Genomic DNA, 19,733 nt, shown 5'->3' on the forward strand with positions numbered 1-19,733 from the left:
ACTGATCCCAAGCCTGTCCATATACCACCTGAGTGACCCTGAAGTGGGGTGCATTTATTTTCCTCTTCAAGAACTGTAATTCCTTCATTTGCAGTTAATGTACATGATTTTAGTGTGGCAGATGATCTCGTGTGACTGGCACACTGCTCAAAGCTTTCTGCATTCCTCCTGGTAGGCGCAACTCCTCTGTGCTGGAGGGTACCACCAGTCTTTCTGGGTCAAGCAGATATTCTTGTATGAACACAGCGATTCTGTGTTCATACGCTTCTAATCTTACCTTGTTAGGAAACTGGCAGTCACTGTTAGGATGATCATGCTTGTCTCCTGATTCTTTGTGCTGCCCTGCAAAGGAAATCAAAGAATCACAGAACATCTCAAGTTGGAAAGGACCCGTAAGGATTACCAAGACCAACTTCTTGTTCCTTGCAGGACTACTTAAAACCAAAGTGTATGACTAACAGCTTTGTTCAGACATTCCTTGAATTCTCATAGACTTGGTGCCATGAACACTTCCCTGGGGATCTTGTGCCAGTGGTCGGCCATCCTCTCAGTGAAGAACCTTTTCTGAATGACTAGTTCGAACTTCCCTTGATGCAGCTTTGTTCTCTTTCTTTGGGTCCTATCAATTGTCACCAGAGAGAGGAGATCAGCACTTCTCCCTTCGCTGCCTCCCTTGAGGAAGATGTTAATTGTGGTGAGGTCACCCCTCAACCTCTTCTTCCCCAGGGTGAACAAGCCAAGTGCCTCCTAAGTCCTGACCTTGAGTTTTTTCATCATCTTGGTCACCCTGCTTTGGACACATTCAAATGGTTTGATGTCCTTCTTACATTGAGGCACCCAAAACTGCACACTGTACTTGAGGTAGGGCTGCCCCACTGCAGACCAGAGGAGGACAATCATTTCCCTCAACTGGCTGGTGATGCTGATGCCCCCTAGGACACAGTTGGCCCTCCTGGCTGCCAGAGCACTGCTGACTCAGATTCAACTTGCCATCAACCCCATCCATGAGATCTTTCTGCAGGACTGCTCTCCAGCTCTCCTCCCCAAGTCTGTATTTTTAACCAGGCTTACTTACCCCATCCTAGGGGGATCTGACAGTTGTTCCTGTTAAATTTTGTACAGCTGGTGATTGCCCAGCTCTCTAGCCTATCAGACCTCCCTGTAAGGGTCTCCTATCCTCAAGGGAGCCCACAGCTACTCCCAACTTAGTATCATCAGCAAACTCACTTCCTGTGCTTTTGATGCCTGTATCCAGACAATTTATATAAACATGAAAGAGTGCTGGTCCTAAAATTGAGCCCTGGGAAACCACATGGGTGACTGGCCACCAGTCTGATGTAACCCCACATATGCTAATGCTTTGAGCCTGACCTGTCAACCAGCTGCTTACCCAATGCAATATGGACTTGTCTAGCTCTGTTCTGCACAGGTTATCCAGAAGGGTATTGTGAGGGACAGTGTTAAAGGCTTTGCTAAAATCCAAACCCACAGCAGTCACTGGCCTCCCTTGGTCAGCTAGGTAGGTGACCTTGTCATAAAAGGAAATGAAATTTGTCAAACACTACCTTTCCCTCACAAACCTGTGCTGACTGTGACTGATGACTTCATTGTCTCTCCAGTATTTTTCGAATACTCCCCAGAATAACCATCTCCATGATTTTACCAGGCACTGAAAGAGATTGACAGGGTCTTCCTTTTTGCCCTTCTTGAACAGTGGAACAGCAGCTTGCCATTGTCTGGGACCTTTCCAGATTCCCTAGACCATTGAAAGACAATGGAGAGAGGTCCTGCAATGACATTGACCTGGTCTTCCAGTAGCCTGGATGAATTCCATCAGACCCTATTGATTCACGTGCACCGGGCTGAAGCAGCAAGTCTCAGAAAAGGTCAGGGTTGACTGGGAGTCCCAGAGCTCATCACTGGTATTGGACAGAAGTGAAGAAGGCGTTGAACGTCTCCACTTTGTCTACATCCCTATTTTTGAGGTGACCAACCTCACGAAGCAACAGATCAATATTATCTCTGATCTTACTTTTGTTATTGACATATTGACAATATCCCTTATTGTTGTCTTTCACAGTGCTTGACTCAATTGGAGTTCAAGGCCAACTTGAAATCCAATAGAGCTTTGGCTGCAGAAATTTTCTCCTTTCGGTGGCAAGCAGCATCTCTGTAGTCCTCAAGGACTGCAAGGAAGGACTTGAGGCTGAAACAAAACCATATTCTTTTGGAAATTATTAGATACATCTTGTACTCTTGTAGATGCAGATGTTTTCCTCAGAAGATGGTCTCTTTTCAATCTGCCTACCCTTCTGTCCTTCTTAGAGTTGGTGCCAAAATGGCATGACTTTTAGGAAACATTTTAGTAGAATTTTAGTAGAATGGAGACACAAAGCTGTAGCATGCACGTTCCATTTAGCGGTTGGGGCTTGTCAGCACACCAGCAGATCAACACACCTCTGCTGCTCCTGGGAGCAGCCATGCTTCAGAGAGGGTGACTTCTGCCTTCCGTGTTATTTACAGGGTACATAGGAACATGTGTGTGGCTATCCACCTGCAGTAGGTGATAGCTGTAGATCTCTGTCTCGATGTACCCAGCTGTGTAATGCAGGCAGCTTGTTTTGCACCGTAGCATAGTTCTAGGATTTTTTGACAGTCCGTTTCCTCAAGTGCTGTGGACCTTTTAATAAAAATTTGAACAACTGTCTCCAAAATTTTGTCTCACCTGAAAAAAGTAACTGTCAAACAGTATAGTTGGATACTCTGTTTGGGAAAGATCTTCACATCTATGTGTTTGGGAAGCTAGCTGTATGCTGTAAAAGACTCAATTCTTAGGCACAATTGAGATTTCTCCAATAGTGATAATTTTTAAAGGCTCTTCTCATTTCCCTGTAAAAAGATGCACATACAGGAAATTTCTTTTTAATATCCAGAATTTGCCCTTGATGAAGATCCTCTCCAAGTCACTTTCATCAAATATCAGGCAAAGCACATGTAGGAAGTTGAGGCTCTTAACCTCCCCGTTCATGGCATGTAGGATTTTTCTCTTGAGTTTCAAGGCCACAAATTAAGGCACTTCTTCAATCCTCAGAGTCACATGTTTGCAGGGTTTCAATAATTGTAGTAAATGGTTCAACTCTTGGCTGTGCCAGCTTTTCTAGTCCAGCTGCAAGGCACTTGAGTGGTCCCTGGCAGAAGCTTGGAGAAGAGACTGTGGCACATATAAGAGATCACTGCCTGTGGAGTTGTCCCAGGCGAGGGGGAATGGTCAGCTATTTTGCCAAGCCTAGTCCCTGGGCCGTGTTCTCAAAGAGCAGGTTCATTCCCAGTGCTGCATGCTTTCTCTGGAAGGGCACTCAGGAAATATCCTGGGTGAGCTGCTGATTGCTGAAGCAGGAGTAGAATTAACTGTGCTGGCCAGGTGCCACTTCATAATGTGGCTGCAAGGATGCCAGTGTATTTAAGAGCATGGGAACCTGGTGCCATAAGCATGTAAGATCAAGATTATTCCTGACCCAGATGGAGTTGATTAGAAGAAGAACGTCGTGATTTGATTTAAAAATGTTTAATTTTCATGCTCTGTGTGTACAGTGTATAACACAATAACGTAAACATCTGGCAAAATTGTGTTGTTCAGAAACTGCATTTACGTGTTGCATCTTTTGGCAGACGGAGTGCCTCCAGAATTTCAAATTGGTAGAAGTGCTTATGGGCAGTAAGCAAGGTAAGTGAAGGAGCACTGGTCAAAGGCACATTCATAGCTGACCTTCAAGGGGTTTTTTTCCCATTCCAACGCAGTTGCAGTTCATTTTTTACAATTAAAAACACAAATGAAGCTTCATAATGATGCTGAAATACTTCATCAGAAGTGATGCTGGTCCTCCTCAGTTTTGTGTGTCCTCTGAGGATAAGGTTCCCTTCTCTTTCTTTGTTCTCTCATAAAAATTTACTTGTGGTTTCTGGTGGGTATTGACACTTTGTCCTGTTTTGAGGAGCTGTGTTTGACTGTGATGCCTTAAGCCCCTAATGTTTTTTTTATTTCTTTTAATATTTGTAAGACTTGTAAGTTTTATAAGCAGTGAAAGTAGAAACCCTCTCTTCTTTGCCCTTGTTCCTTTCCCTTTTCCCTGTAGCACCCTTGTTTACACATTCCTTAACCCTCTTACCCCATTCTATGCTCCCCATATCAACCCTACTCCTGAATCCAATAGAAATGTTTAGTCTTTTGTCAAGGTTAGGCCTAGACAGTTGACAGAACAGCATATCTGGGCCTAAACCACAGAATGAAGTCAAGAATTAGATAACTATGTACCCTTTGTGCTCTGATGATGATGAAGATGGGATGAATGGAGGGTCCCGAAATGCACCCCAGACTCATTTTCAGGGGGTGGACCCCGGGGCGGTCCAGAGGAAAGGCCACAGGGTGGATACATCTGGGATTGGATGGATGATGTTATAAAATGTAACCTCTCGGGCACAGGGGTACGCGCGCGTCTGGTAACATCTTAGCCTTGGCAAATAAAACCCTTTCTTATCTCACCCCTAATTAACTGCTCCGGAGATTTTTTCAGCACCTAAATCCCACGGCAACACTGACATAATTGCAGTTATGTATTAAAGATTAATTCTAAAGTTCAGATGACTCCCTCAGTTTCTCTTCTTTCCCTTGACACAACCCCCAAACAAGAGTAAGTTTGAGTCCTAAGATAGTCCGTAGATAGTCAAATAATATGTGTGTGTTAGGAAGTACAGAAATCTGCAGTCCTGGCATTGTTCAAGTGTTTTGTGGTCCTGCAGGAGCTGAGCTGGTGTTCTCCAAGTTCATGTCCCTTTGTGTTTCAGTGTTCTTAAGGTTGTACAGAGAGATAAATAAAGCCATTGAAGTAGTCTGATCTCTGACCATAGCTGAGTAAATACCTTTGTAGTTCAAGAACTGGCTCGATGCTTTTCTTTATGTGTGAGCATTATCAGGCAGTTGTTTTGTAAGGTTATTGTAGCCTTGTGAATGTCTTAACCTTGGTTGGTTTCTGGTGCTCAATTTTAAAGCATCGTTTGCAAACTTACTTTAACTGGAAGTTGTTAGAATTCTTTTAGTATTTTGATAAAACACAGGAGTAGCTTATTAATGTAGCTGTTAGTGACTATAGTTTTAAGGTCTTCTGTCAAGCAGTTACACTGTTAATTAAAGTACTGCTTGTCTTTTGAGTGGGTCCGGGCTGTTTCTGCCTTTCTTTAAAGGAGGGTGGTGTTTAGGAACTGTGAAAAAACTCGGACTGTTCCAAGCACCTAAGTGTTTTTTTCTGTTGAATAGTAGTTCAGGTCACCATGGTCTTTTTTGCTGAAGTTAGTTATATGCAGAGCTGTACTTTTTCCCTAATTTTTTTCTTTCTTTCTTTCTTTCTTTTTTTTGTGTGTTTAATTGAGCCTGATAATAATTTACATTGCTTTCTAACATCATCAATGTTCTTGCTGTCTCCAGTTCAGCGCATGGTTTTGGACAATCAAGAACTGATTCTTAACAGATTCAAGGACATACGAAAGGTAAATCTGAAAAAAAAAAAAAAAAAAAACCAAGAACCCTTTTTTTTTTAGAGAGTCCCCTTTCTTACAGAAAAAGTGAGTGATTAGTTACCCCCCAAGCTGGTTCATCTGTAGAGAAGCTAAGATCTTGAGGTTTGCTTCTGTTTGTGATGTTCTTTAGGCATAGAGGATGTGATTGCTAAGTGCAGAACTGTTTTGGATTTTGTTTCATAGTATCTTTTTGCCAAATGTCATGTCATTTATTTTCCTTTGTTTTGGTAGACTTCAATACGTCAGATGAATCAAACAAGATTTTACATTGTGGAAAACAGTAAATCCATTGTGCAAGTAAATTTATTTGTTGGTGGCCTTCCACCTCAGCTTTCTGCTGAAGAATACACAAATATTCTCAAGGAAGAATTAGCTATCAAAAGTAAGTAAACAGGTGCATTTTCAGATACTTTAACTTGTACAGAACAAAATGTAGCATCTATTGCTCCTTTTTATTTTTATTTTTTTAAAAACTTTTTCTGACCTTATTTAAAAAATTATTCTGCCTTGTACTCTCATGGAGGCTTTTTTTTTCTGAGTGAAAAACTTTTCACTCTTTTAAAGAACTGTACATACCTTAAACCATTCAAATTATGCCAGTGCAATTTAATTCCCTGTACATGAATGTCCCTTTCCTTTATTAACCTCTGACACTTTTTGTGTGGGTTGTTCTCCACATTATTCTTGGACTTTGCGTCTGGTCACGGAGGAGTGTGAGCAGTGTTTGTACACATATATGGACAAGCACATATATGCACACATATATGGACTCAGGGAAAAGAATTTATTTTTCTTTTTCAAAGAAGTGTAATTGATTTTTCATAATAGTCCTTCAACCAACGCTTTCTGTAAACAGTGTCAGGAATGCATCTTGATTTTTGTTTTGGGAAACGAAGCGTTTTTCCCAATCTTTTATGTAACTTCAAGAGGAATTAAACTTAAAGTGCTAGAAAGAATTCATAGTCACCTTTTATGAAAATCAGTTTAGCTTTTCTTACTTGCAAAGTAAACTTAGGAGAGGGAAAATGTTAGCTGGAGGTTCTCCCTATATTTGTATAACTTTTAGTATTTATTTATATTGTATTTATGTAACTTTTAAAAATACTTTAAATATTTACTCTAAATGTACCCAAGGTTTTATGTGTTTATATTTTTACCCTTTTCAGCAAATGTAGTATCCGTGAGTCATGTTTATCAAGCACAAGGTAAGCATTAAGATTTTTACTCTTACAAACTATGTCTGTTTTCAAAACTGCAGCCTAATACTAGAGGTTTGAAGCTCAGAGTATGTTAGTTCTACTGCATAACCAAAAAGCCCTTCAGGTAGAATGTATATATTGTGTTTATGAAGAGCAGTGGATTAGTGTTACCTCTTTAAAAAAAGTTAAAAGGTTGGCTTCATGCCTTGTGCACCAGAAGGTGGTAATATTTCATCATAAAAATGAGGTTTGAAGTTGCACTTCAACTGAACAATCTAACACCACAGAACTGATGAAAACCCTTCAGGTGCTCCCTCTTTATTTTGACTTCTAAAATACTAAAGTTTGGTAGTGCTTTTGGACTCAGTGGGATTGTTTCACAGTCACTGTTTCATAGCAGAGTGTTAGTAGCTAGCTGGAAGTTGTAGAAAATAAATATGTTCATCTCTGTTCATCCTTTGAGCTTTTGCTGTACGAATTTTATTTCAGCAAGGTCGGAGAAGCCTTGTGGCTTCTGAGAGCTGGAGCAGCAGTGGCTCAGGGCAGCTTTAGTGCAGTGGTCAGATGGAGATCTGCATTTGGTAAAACTCAGAAGTGTGGAATTTTCTCTTTTGTGTGTTTAGGCATCAATATATTTGAGATGTTTCACATCCTTTGGCAGGCTTAAATTTCACACGTCTGCTAAATGGATCTTTCCATATCATGGTTTTGAAGACTGTTGTGTGCTTCCTTTGTGTATTTGCTGTCTCCACATGGCTAATTAATACTTTTCATAAGGAAAACTATAAAGCTTTCAGATGTGCCTTCTTGTTTTCATATTTCTTAGTGGAGAAAAATTTGGTTTGGGATGCTCTTCTTATTGAACCAAATTTACATGCATGAGTTTTTCAGATGTTTCTGTTTGTATGTGATTTTTTATTGTCACTTCCTTTTATTTGTATTTTTGTGTTTTTCGTAATTTCCTGACTCTCCCTTTTCATTGTACCCAGGTTATGTGACCAGTTTACATCTCATATGCTGCCTGATATGCACTTTGATCTTATCCTGCCCCATTTTCTTCCTCATTAAGTCTCTCACTTTAAACTAACTTAACAGTACTTTATTTTATTTTTATTTCATTTTATCTTTCTCTTTTGTCTTCCCTTCTTCACCAATTTTCTCGTACAGGACCTAAGCCAACATAAAGATATCTAAAACTGATTCTCAAACCAAATCTTTCCTTGCAGTAATTCTTACAGAGATACTGTTAATGAATGGAACTAATGGATTTTTAATAATGAGATATGGATTTTTAATAATGAGATACAGAATGAAACCTGATACCTTTGTCACTTGTACATGATGAGAAAAGCATATTAGTTGTGATAAAGAGTATGGAAATACGCCCTGCCTCTGAAGCTCAAAGGAAGTATTTAAATGTGCATCAGTTCTGTGCTGCAGTTCTTGCTTGTCTTCAAACTACTTTGCTTTAACAAAAATCTGAGGTGTGTTTTGGGCTTATGGAGAAAGCTTTGGAAACAGAACAGCCCAATTCACTGATAACAAACAACTGCGGAGTAAGTTTTGCTGAATAATGTTTTGAGTAAACTGAGTGAACTTTTGCTGTGATATATGAGACCTATTTCCGATAATAATAGAAAATATAAAAAATAGTTCTGATGCCTCTTTACAGGTGCTGTTGTACTCCAAATTTCATGTTTTTCTGAAGCTGAAAGAATATATATGCTAGTTAAAGATACTGTTATCAATGACAAGCCCCTGAATGCTGTGGTGATTCCTGAAGTTATGGTAAGAGACGGGTTTGAACAACTGCCCTAAAAGTCTTTCTGCTGGAACTAAATGAAAATACTTTTTCTTTAAAGAGGCCTTAAGTGATTTTCTCTAAGTAGTGTACTGAAAAAAAAAAAATCCTTCAGAGCCTGTACTTGACATAATGATATACTTTTGTGATTTAAATCACTTGTCCTTTTACTGTTGAATTGTCGATATACAACTGCCTACCTATGCAACTATAAAGGGGAGAAAAACATTTTTTTCCCCTTTTTATTTCTTTCAATGATGAAAAAGTTAGGTGGGGTTTTAGTTTTAGCTGGCATGTCTGAAAATGTCTACAGCAATTTTATTTTGGGGACTAAATGTGTTTCCTCACTAACCATGAGGTAAAGTACTATTGCTTATCTTCACATTTACAGTATCTTTGTTTCCCCATTCTGTAGCAGAGGGAGTCTGACCTTGTTCAGACCTTGTGGATTTCAGAAGAACATAGTCTTTTGAAAAACTTAGTGGAAGAGTCTTTGACAAATTCAGGTTTGATTTTGATTTATTAATTTTTATGGTTACAAATCACTTTTATATTAATCAGTTGGTTTGATAATAGGTTTCATGTTAAGAAAGTAGAGTCGAGGTGAAAAGAGGGAAATTATTAACTGAGTTAAGTGATATTTTTAGCCAGGATATGATGTAGGTTCTGTCCAAAAGAGAATGTTGCCATAGTTAGTTTCTACTTAGCTGTTCTGTATCTTGCAATTTACTGTCTTTCTGGAGTTGCATTATGCCAAGTGAAGTGAGTCTTGGTATGACTTCTTGGAACTTCACAGAATGTCAAAAACTTTTTAAAATTACATAATTAATAGGAATTATGAAACAACTTTAGATGGTAGGGTCTCGAGTTTAGTAGCCAAAGTTGCTTACTTACATAGCTGCTTTTACCATTTAGAAATGAGTCCTACACTTGTCAAAGTTTTCTGAAGGCAAAATTATTTTTTTGTATGAGCAGATACTAGGGGTAGTGCTTAGATGCAACTGGCAAGATTAAAAGCTATCCCCTCTCCTTGTTTTTACACATACACAGGAGTTATGTTTTATGAAATCCTTAGAAACCAAGGCCCCACCTCATCCAAACTAGGTTTCACAGTGTCTGTTATGAGAAACAGAAGGCATTATGAAGATGGAATTGCTTTTGGATACTTGGTTTTCTTGTTTTTCAGGCAAATGCATCATGAGCCTGTGTTTGGTGTCTGGTGTGTGAAGTTGAACATACTCCACTCTGTTGATTACATGTGTCTGTTTTTCTGAGACTGGATGTGTTTGAAGTGAACTTCTTGATGTCAGGAAAATGTGGATAATATTAACTGTTATCTGATGCAAGATATTTTTAGAAACTCCAGGGGACTGCTAGGGATTAATTTCGAATATGTAAGAAGGAGAGAGGGACTGTACATGGGCACAAACATTGTACTTCCATTTCAGCATGTATTGTTGATATTTGGTCATCTCACTGAAATAAGACAAGAGTTAGCCTAAATGATACTTGAAGTGTTGTTTTTATATGATTTGGCCACCCAGCTTATGCCATTCACTAATTACTCAGGGTAAGCTAATGAGTGATTGATGACTCTACTTTGGGTAGCAACTGAACTAGATGACCTCCTGGGGTACTTTCCAACCTGGACTATTTTTTTTAACCCTGTGATAATATTAGCCTTTGTTTATAGATGTGATCGTTTAAATACAGTACCAGGAAATACACGGAAACTGAGCACAATACTAAATTTACACCATGTTTGACATTCCTTTTGTGACTGAAATACAAAGAAGCTGGGAATGAAGGGCTAATGATTTTTGCAAACTGTAATTTACGTTTGAAAAAGAAACAACCAACAACAGTAAAACAGCCCTTTTTAAAAGTTGATAGAAGTACTGAAGTAAATTGGTGGTTAGCAAGCTGCTAGTTCATTTTTCTGAGGTGAGATTTGCTTACTCTGTGTCTGAAATACCTTCTAAGGAGGAGGCACAGTTCTAGTCTGGCATAATCTGGTCTACCAGAAGCAATTCACCCTCAAATTACCATTACTGCAAAGTTTGAATGCAGAATCAGTTTGTACCAACTGCCTATTAGAAAGTCAAGCAGTTAGTGTTATCAGATGTGTTGATCCATTCTGCTGTTTCAAGCCCTTAAGAATTTAATCAAACACTTTTTCATTTCACAATATTCAAATAAATGAAAATACTCTCTTAATTGGAGTGTTAAAAAAAATACAGTATTTTACAAAGCTACTTAACTGCTCTGTGTGAGGAACTGCAGGGACAGTTTGGTTTCACTCTTTGATATCATGCCAAGGTGAAAGACTTTGCAGGGCTGACAATCTTTGAATTCAGAGTTAATTTACTAGAACTTCTTTTGCAGCACTGGCAAGCAAGAAAGTCAGCAGAGAGTTGTATGAGGCCAATACCAGCACATGTTTTTGTGCCTTTATCACTAATGCCTTTTACTAGTGGAGTGCCCTCTTATGTTTAGGTTCCTTAAGAGTAATAGAAAAAGATGTGGGAGATTCCTAAATAGATGAAAATTTCATTTTATTCGTTCCACTAGTTCCTGACACAAATACTTACAACTTAAAAGCATGATAGCTTAATGAACGTTTTTGCCAAAACACCATGAAAGATCACTTTTCACCCCTTTGAAAGGCTGTCACCCTTTTCACCGTTCACTGAAAGGGTTGTCAAGCACAGGAGTGGGCTGCTCAGGGAAGTGGTGCTGTCACCATCCCTGGATGTGTTCAAGAAGTGACTGGACATGGCACTTAGTGCCATGGTCTAGTTGACAAAGTGGTGACCAAAGGTTGGAGTCAATGGTCTTGCAGGTCTTTTCCATCTTTAATGATTCTATGATTCTTCCATTTCTGCAATATGCCAAAAAGTAAAGTAAAAGCTTGGGAGTTGACCCAGCTGCTGCTCCAGATGCATAGAGACACCTTGCACATAATTCCTCATGAGATAATGAGACCTTTCTGGCCAGGGTGGAGGGAGTTTGTGCTTGGGCCATCGTGAGTCCTTTCAAATGGGATGTGCTGCTGGCATCCCACTTGCAGATGTTGAATTTTACTTGGCACTTAGAGATATCTGCAGTTCCTGGAGACAGCCCACCACACTGGAAGATGTGCCATGGTTGTCATGCTGGTAGGCCTGTGGCTCAGAACGCCTTGCTCTGCTTTGTTGTGAGATGTGGTTACACAGTACACTCAACAGAAAGGGGATTAGCGCAGATGATAAACATCTTGCCCCAACCTGAAGCCGTGTTGTGCTGATCCTGACAAATTAAGCAATTCAGGGTGACTGTCAGAGTGTCTAAATCACACAGACTCCTTCAGCTGTCTCTAAGAAACGAGCAATAAATTCCTTCCTGAACGCCAGCCAACACAAAACCCCTCTGCAGATTTCACTCCTCGAGCAGAGCACTGAAGCCAGCACTAAAGGGGGAAGGGAGTCCTCAGGCTGTGAGTCACACACTGTCTTCTGCCCAGTAACAAGCTCATTTGTGTGTCCCCAGTGAGGCTTTACTAAGGGTTTTAAAAAGATTCTGCAGCATAAAGGTGCTACCCTTGTGACCATCTGTAATTGTAGCAGAGAGTGTACTTTTGAGAAAGCTCAACAGCAGCCCTGCTCTGCTGTACAAACCAGCGTAGAATTTTTAACCCCCACCAAAAAATAATTGTTTTCTTAGAAGCTGGCCTTTATCTAGGGATTTAGCAGTGTTTATTACTCCTTTAAGCTTAATGAAGAGTCATGATAGGAAACAAGTTAATGGTAAGGATAAGCACTTTCTAGAACACTTTTTTATTCTGCATAGATGCATCTAGTACTAAATGAGTATAGTTAGGAATTTACATCAGAAGATACTTGAATGAGAGTAGTTTTGAGTAGTAGGACTGCTCAGTATACACTACATACAGATATTTTTTTAGCTCCTGGCATTCTCTGCAGCTGCTTGTGAATCTTAGTAGCATTCAGGGTATATGTTTAACTTCTTTTTTTTTTTTTTGGGTACAATATTGGCACTTATTGGGAAGTTTAGATGGCAGTTTTGTAGAAACTGTAATACATAATTGCAATACTTCATATTTACTTGGGAAAGATCTCAGATGACTTTACTACACACAGCTGTGCTTTTGAATACTGTAGAGTTCACCGTGTCTCAAAAATCATTGCAATTCCTTGAAGTTCCATTTGAATTATTTTAGTTACTTGGTTTTAAACCTAGAGCATTAGAACTTGCCTGGAAAAGCAAGTACTATAAAGCACATATTCAACATGTCACTTCTATATGTCCCAAACCAATATTTTTAGAAACTGATTTCCTTAAAAACAGAAGATAATCAAATGTTCCTGTCATATTCAAGTAAGGTAATTGTTGGACTTCATTGCTGGGCTGTTTTCTTTTCTCTCATTCTTTTTTGGAAAAGTTTTTATTTACTTTGAGCTGCAGAACTTAGTATTTTTTCTTTTTATTATCTCTTTAACCCCCGTTTTTTAAAGCCTGCAAGTTTCCAGGCATTAGACCAAGCCTGAGGTTTCAGGTTGCCGTTATTGTTCAGAAAATTGAAATGGCTGGAGATGATATTTAGGTAGTAAAAAAAGCTCTGAAGAGGAAGAAATGGGGAATGGTCAGGAGGGAAGGTAGGGCAGAGTAGAAGCCGGACAAAGAGTGCAGGAAGGGAACGGTTTGCTCTGTTACCCCATGGGACATGATGTTTCCTTTCAGAGCTGCTCTGCCTTTTGTTGCTTGTGGGATTTAACCCCACACAGTGCTACAGGCTGGGAGCAGAGTGGCTAGGAAGTGGCTCATCACAAAAGGCCCTGGGGATGCTGTCAGCAGACAGCTGAGCATGAGCCATCAGTGTGCCCAGGTGGCTGAGAAGGGCAATGGTGTCCTGGCCTGTGTTGAGAATAGTGTGGCCAACAGGACTAGGGAAGTGATATCCCTCTGTACCCAGCACTGGTGAGGCCGTACTTTGAATACTGTGTTCAGTTCTGGGCCCCTCACTTAAAAAAGGACAAGGAGATACTGGAGCATGTCCAGTGAACGGCAACAAGGCTCCTGAAGTGTCCAGAAACGGCTGAGGGAGCTGGAGGCTCAAGGTGGACATCATCCCTCTCTACAAGCACCTGAAAGGAGGTTATAGCCAGGTGGGGGCCGGTCTCTTCTACCGTGCCTGCAGGGAAAGGACAAGAGGAAATGGCCTTAAAACTGAGGCAGGGGAGATTCAGATTAGATATTAGAAACATTTTCGTGGTCAGGGTGGTCAGGCATTGGAATAGGTTGCCCAGGGATGTGGTAGAGTCACTGTCCCTGGAGGTGTTCTAATAAAGATATTTAGTGATTTAGGGGTCACAGTGGTGGTGCCAGGCTGACACTTGGACTGGATGGATGATCTTAAAGGTCTCTTCCAGTTTTGATGATTCTGTGATTGTGAAAGGACTAGGCAGGATATGGCAGATGGTGGTGCAGGAACTGGTGGAGTAACAGGATAACCTTTATTTCTGGAAAAACCAGAGCTCTGCTTACTCTTTCATTAATGCCTGGAATGGCTCAAGGGGAGGAAATCCACTTGTCTCTTTGTCTCTTTGGGTTGTGTGGATCCTTGAGCTGTTAACCTTAATACTCAAGAAGTCCTTCCTTTTTGTGACAGGAGCATGCGTTGTTTTCCGTAGACTTCCTTTGCTGTCTACAAGTAATCCTTTTCATGTGCTTAACAGAAATGACTGTATTACCCTTGTTATGTGTTGGACATGCTTTGAGTAATTGCTTCCCCCTTTCCAATAATATCTGAATATAGAGGCAAGAGGTGTTTTGACCTCAGTTGTCACAGTTCAGCATGAAGGTGGTTCCTTTGGAGAAAACTGTGTGCACAGCTTTCCAGCCTCTGTCTCACCAACCTACTTGTTTTGCCAGCAGTGGAACCTTTCCAGTAAAACAAAATTTTGAGGCTCTTTTGGCTCTTTGTCCCCCAAAATAGGCCTTGTTTGGCTAATTTATTTTTCAAGAGAACAGATGTATTTTCAAAGTGAATGTCTCCGGTAGAATCTAAAGGATAGGGAACAAAGGGGTAAGAGAAGTGTGTGCCTGCTCCACCAGCCTTCTTACTTGCTTAGTGTTCCTCTTCCCGGTGTGTTTTCTCTTTTTCAAGAGACAATTCACACTGGATAACAGAGAGCATTCCTTATGCAGGCAGTGTTAGAGGAGAGGGATTTTTATGTGTTTGTGGGTATCTTGACACATCTGGCAGGGTGTGACTTGCAGAGGATTAGCAGCCAGCTCTTTTAAGAAAGGAAAATTAGAGGAAATCTCTCAAGTACTGTGAAGCCCCAAACAAACATGTATTTTTAAGTGTCTATATCAGCTCACAGGTAGATGATGGTCTGGGGTAGCTCAGTGTCAGACCCCATTTTGCATCCCCATAAACTTAACTCATTAATTTGTCCTGATTTCTCCATTGTTCACCTCAGATCATGCTCTCTGGTGGTTCCTCACAGACAGCAGTCAACAGGCTCTCTGGGTGCTGTCTCCTCCTCTCTGTAGCTGTTGGTATCTCTCCACATGCTTGCACGCTGTGGTCATGCTGCTGCCTCACCGCCCCCTGAATCATTCTTGTCTAAATTGACTTATATTTAGCACTGTTGTTCTGTTCCCTGAATCCATCTGGTCAGCTGCGTGACAAATCGCTGTTCTCTGAATCCTGTCCAATGTGTAAATACAAATTATCACAACTTAGGGACTGTGGCAAACGTTTCTGTTTTGAAGAGCACTTGTTGAAACGTCCAGTGAACTTTTATGGCACATACCTGCCCCCAGCCCCATGGCAGGACAGATGAAAAGTGTGCCAGAGTCTTCTGATCTTTCTAGAACTATTTACAGGTCATTTTACAGAATGATTTGTGGGCAGACTGGCTGGCTGAAAACCAGCCCCAAGGGGGTGCTTCTATTGGCTGGAAGTTTTGACATCCAGCGAGGTTGCAAGTACAGTTCCTGTGCAGTCCATGGAGTGCCCCAGGAAATCCCACCTCTGCCATGTCCAGTGGCTTCCTTTGCAGTGGTTTGTGGATGGGTACCGGACTCCACTGCAGCATGGCCATGCTTTGAGAGCCCTTTCAGCAGCAGCTTCAGTAGAGCGTAAGATACTGGCACTCCTGATTAAACCCTCCTGATACAAAAGCTTTAATTACGTATTTTTTAAAGAAGCTTTCAGCCTCTTATTTCACAGGGAGGGGTAAGCCAGTGTCTGCCCAAACATCCTCATTTTGAAATGTTTTGGCCTTGTAAATTAACATGTATTCTAAGACAACCACCAAACTAAAGAAAAAAATTTCATCTGGTTTGGGGAGAAGTTCTGTCTTTTCTTTTTCTATTGAGAAGCTTTCTCCTTTCTCTATTTGAATTGTACATGACTCTTGTACCTTACGCTGTTCTTTGGCATAGACTGTTTACTGAAAATGTGTAAAAAGGGCTGCTTACAATGACTTTGTTTCATGTTGGCTCCACTGTGTAGTTGGAGTGGGTTAAGGAGACTTCAGTTCCCAGAGCATCAAGAACAGCAGTTAACCTGTCCGTTTCTGGACATTGACTCTTTTTATTTATAGTATCTGGATTTTTTTGCTAAGCATCAAGGAAGCATCAGATAATATTTCTCAGATGCAGTAGTAATTTTTCTTCCTATTAGTGAGTTTGGCTTATCCTTTTCTTCTTGTTTTCTTTCAGGCTTCCAAGATACCACAGAATTGCTGCCCACTTCTCGTATTTGTGAATCCAAAAAGCGGTGGGCTGAAAGGTCGGGATCTGCTGTACAGTTTTAGAAAGCTGCTAAACCCACATCAGGTCTTTGAACTTACCAATGGGGGCCCACTTCCTGGGTACGTAATCATATTTTTTAAAAAAAATTTTTACATTGTTATGTTTTTTTAAAGGATGTATTAGATTTACTTATTTTGAAGATCTAAATTGCTTCTGTTCTATGCCTGAACACCAGGGCAGTGGATCACTCCCTTCTGATTGGTTCTTACTGTGAGACCAGATTTAAACTTTGAGGTTCTCTAAAGAAAAGAGAATAGAGTAGTTCCTGATATATAGATTTCTGTCAGGTCTAGCAGAGTCTGGTCCTGGGAACGTCAAATGCCCTTTACAATAGCACATCTTTAATAAATATTAAAAGTATCTTACATTTGAATGGCGATGGACAGAGAAGTGGCACATTTCTTCACAAAAGCTGATTTTTTGCTTTTGTTTCTTCTGATGGGAACTACTAGGAAAGTGTAATAAAATTTTCTGTCTTGACTCTTGAAACTTGGCCACAATTACAGAATTAACAGAGCCTGGCTGATCACAGCTGCAACATTTCTACAAGGAACAGGACATAATGTGCTTGTAGGGAGGCAGGATCTAGTGACTTGATTTAATCAACCCCACTTTGTTACCAGCTTCATAAAACTGAAAATGATGCTTGTAGCCTATTCCTCATTTCTTCAGCACTGATTTAATAAAAAACTGTCAGGATAAGATCTTCAGAACAAAAGCTTTGTTGGAAGAAATGCAGCTTATGCAGGAGGCAAGATAGACAAATTACCCAAACTAATTTTTCTTTCAGAACTGTATAATTCTGTTGTCTTTCTAATGCAGTTCAAGCTTCAATTTCAGTAATTAGTTCATTTGGTTTTGGCCTTGGAATCTTTCTGTAGCTTTACAGCAAAATGCTCCTACTTGTGCAATGGGAAATAAAAAGTCCTTTGCATGATATCTTTGTATGTGGGATGAAAAACCACAAAAGGTAAGAGTCACCAGGAAAACAGTACTGTGAAGAAGAAAATGTACTGTGATTCCTATGACTGAGTAAAAAAACACCACCACTAATCAACGTCTCCTCTAGGATTTAAAGAGTTATAGATGTTCGCACTGAAATGATGACTAATTAGATCTCTGTGCCTTTGAAAATGGAAGTGATTAACCATTTAACTCTTGAAGAGAAGTGAAGAATCTTAGAGCAATGTGGTTTTCTTTTTTTTTTTAAATACAGCTGTATCTAAAATTTCCTATTTTTCCATTCACTTTATTGAAGTTGATCCTGAAACAGATGGTAAGGTGGGGCATGGGGCAGAATTCCGATAATACCGTGTTATCTTAAATAGCATGTTAGGAGACTTTGCAGTTCCTGTATTACATTGTAACATTTGTTTTCCCATGTTCTTTGTTCTACAATGGAGGTTTCACACGTTCTCCAAAGTCCCCTCCTTCCGAGTGCTGGTGTGCGGAGGGGACGGCACCGTTGGCTGGGTCCTTGGTGCACTCGAGGAAATCAGGCACAAGCTGGTGTGCTCAGAGCCCTCAGTTGCCATCTTACCTTTAGGAACAGGTGAGAATCACAGCAAGAACCATTTTTCTTCCAAGGGCAGAAGTCTTCCATAAGCTTTATCTTTATTTTTCTTTCTGACGAAGAACTCAGTTCTGCAGCAGAGATGCTGTGATCAGTTCTGGCTGGTGCTGGAGGGTAAATTGCAGTATCAGCTTTTCAAGAAAATATCAGCCATGCTTTCTGAAGGAAAAGCAAGCAGCCAGAGTGTATGGGGTATATGGGACTGGGCAGGAGTTGAAGAAGGCAAGATATTCTCCTCCTGACAACCATCAGCCATTTCTCTAAACCAGTGAACTCAGTTGCTCCCTGACATTTTAACTCAATAACAGGTTTTTCCATTTTTTTTGTGTGTGTGAAAACATTCCAGATGAGAACGTGTCTGTATGTAATAGTAAGCACACATGCAATCACAGCAAAACTTAGATATTTTTTTCTGCTTGTTGACTTTTTGTTCCAAACTAACTGTGACTTGTTTGGAGCACCTTAATGCAATGTGGTTTGTAGAACAGGGCTGATGCGCTAATTGTGAAGTACACTCTTAATTTGGCATTCTTTCTTGTTGCCCAGGTAATGACCTGGGGAGGGTCTTGCGATGGGGAGCTGGCTACAGTGGGGAGGACCCATACTCCATTTTGGTTTCTGTGGATGAGGCAGATGATGTTCTTATGGACCGCTGGACTATCCTTTTGGATGCGGAAGAGCCGGCTGAAGGTGCAGAGAATGGCATTGGAGAACCTGAGCCTCCAAAGGTGAGCTGAGTACCATTTGGGTTTGATTCTTAGGAACTGTTATTCTATCAAAAATCACAAGGATGATGGATATTAACATAGTTTAATTTTTTGCTCACTTGGCTTTGCACTCGGGCCTCACTGAGCTGTTTCTTAGTGAATACAGCAACATCTGGATCTAGTGTTTCAGTCTGGGCAGGACTGGTTGACTGCAGAGCACGCTTCATAGCTGTTTGGCAAAAAGCATCTGATAGAGGATTAATGAAAAGATTCGCATGGCAATGCCACACCTATCTGCTTCAGCTGGAAAGAAAATTATTTCTCAGATAAGAGAAAGATTTGGAAAAAATACCAGACAGTTTCCAGAACACTTGTAAAACTGGAGTGTCAACCCAAAAACACCCCCCTCCTCAAAAGGTACTCTCATCTTTCCTTTCACAGTTTAAGAAATTACTAGTTGTTGCTGGCATATACAGAAAGTACATCCTTCTGCCATCTTACTGCCACTGCATGTCTGTATATGTGGCATCTTTTTTGAATGGAAGTCACTGTTCCTTGGTCCATATTAACTTGTTTCTATTTAGGAAAATAAAAATGTTGGTTGTAGATGTTGACTTCAGAGCTGTATGTGAATCCTGGTTCTGTCTGTCTTCAGACAAAAAGAAGAAATTGGACAAGGGAGTGACAAAAAAAAGGAGGAAATTGTAACAATGGTAGCAATTATCTAAGCCTTTAGTCTGGTCACTGGAAAATCCTAGGCATTATGAGTCAGTTGGAGGATTTAAGTTACTCAGGTTCCAACTATTTTTCACTTGCTGGAGACAGGGGTTGATTTTCCCTGGGTGCCTAATCTGCTTTTTAAAGGTGAAGGGTGAGAGAGTCAAGGACTAGGATAAAAAAGCTATGGCATACAAAGGAAGAATTAATGGCAGAAATGGTAGAAATTTGTAGAAACTGGAGACTGGCATATAGGGAGCTATATAAAACACAGCTGAGTAGGTGAAGTCAAGTTCTACACTCTGATGTAAGTTGGTCACCTTCCAAAATAAGGAAGA

At 40.3% G+C, this 19,733-nt stretch overlaps 1 protein-coding gene across 1 annotated transcript in view; it reads left to right on the forward strand.

Annotated features, from left to right (window-relative positions):
- The window catches only part of DGKQ (diacylglycerol kinase theta), an 88,553-nt gene that overhangs the window by 59,581 nt on the left and 9,239 nt on the right, over nt 1-19,733 (forward strand). Inside the window, exons 13-20 of the mRNA XM_027663692.1 lie at nt 3,670-3,724; nt 5,480-5,541; nt 5,803-5,953; nt 6,738-6,776; nt 8,443-8,558; nt 16,306-16,457; nt 17,802-17,950; nt 18,518-18,699. Of these exons, the coding sequence (XP_027519493.1) occupies nt 3,670-3,724; nt 5,480-5,541; nt 5,803-5,953; nt 6,738-6,776; nt 8,443-8,558; nt 16,306-16,457; nt 17,802-17,950; nt 18,518-18,699 (906 nt within the window). The remainder of the gene's footprint in view (nt 1-3,669; nt 3,725-5,479; nt 5,542-5,802; nt 5,954-6,737; nt 6,777-8,442; nt 8,559-16,305; nt 16,458-17,801; nt 17,951-18,517; nt 18,700-19,733) is intronic.

This window comes from Corapipo altera, unplaced genomic scaffold, assembly GCF_003945725.1.
Source record: "Corapipo altera isolate COAL_440 unplaced genomic scaffold, ASM394572v1 61129, whole genome shotgun sequence".
In the NCBI taxonomy this organism is placed as follows: domain Eukaryota; kingdom Metazoa; phylum Chordata; class Aves; order Passeriformes; family Pipridae; genus Corapipo; species Corapipo altera.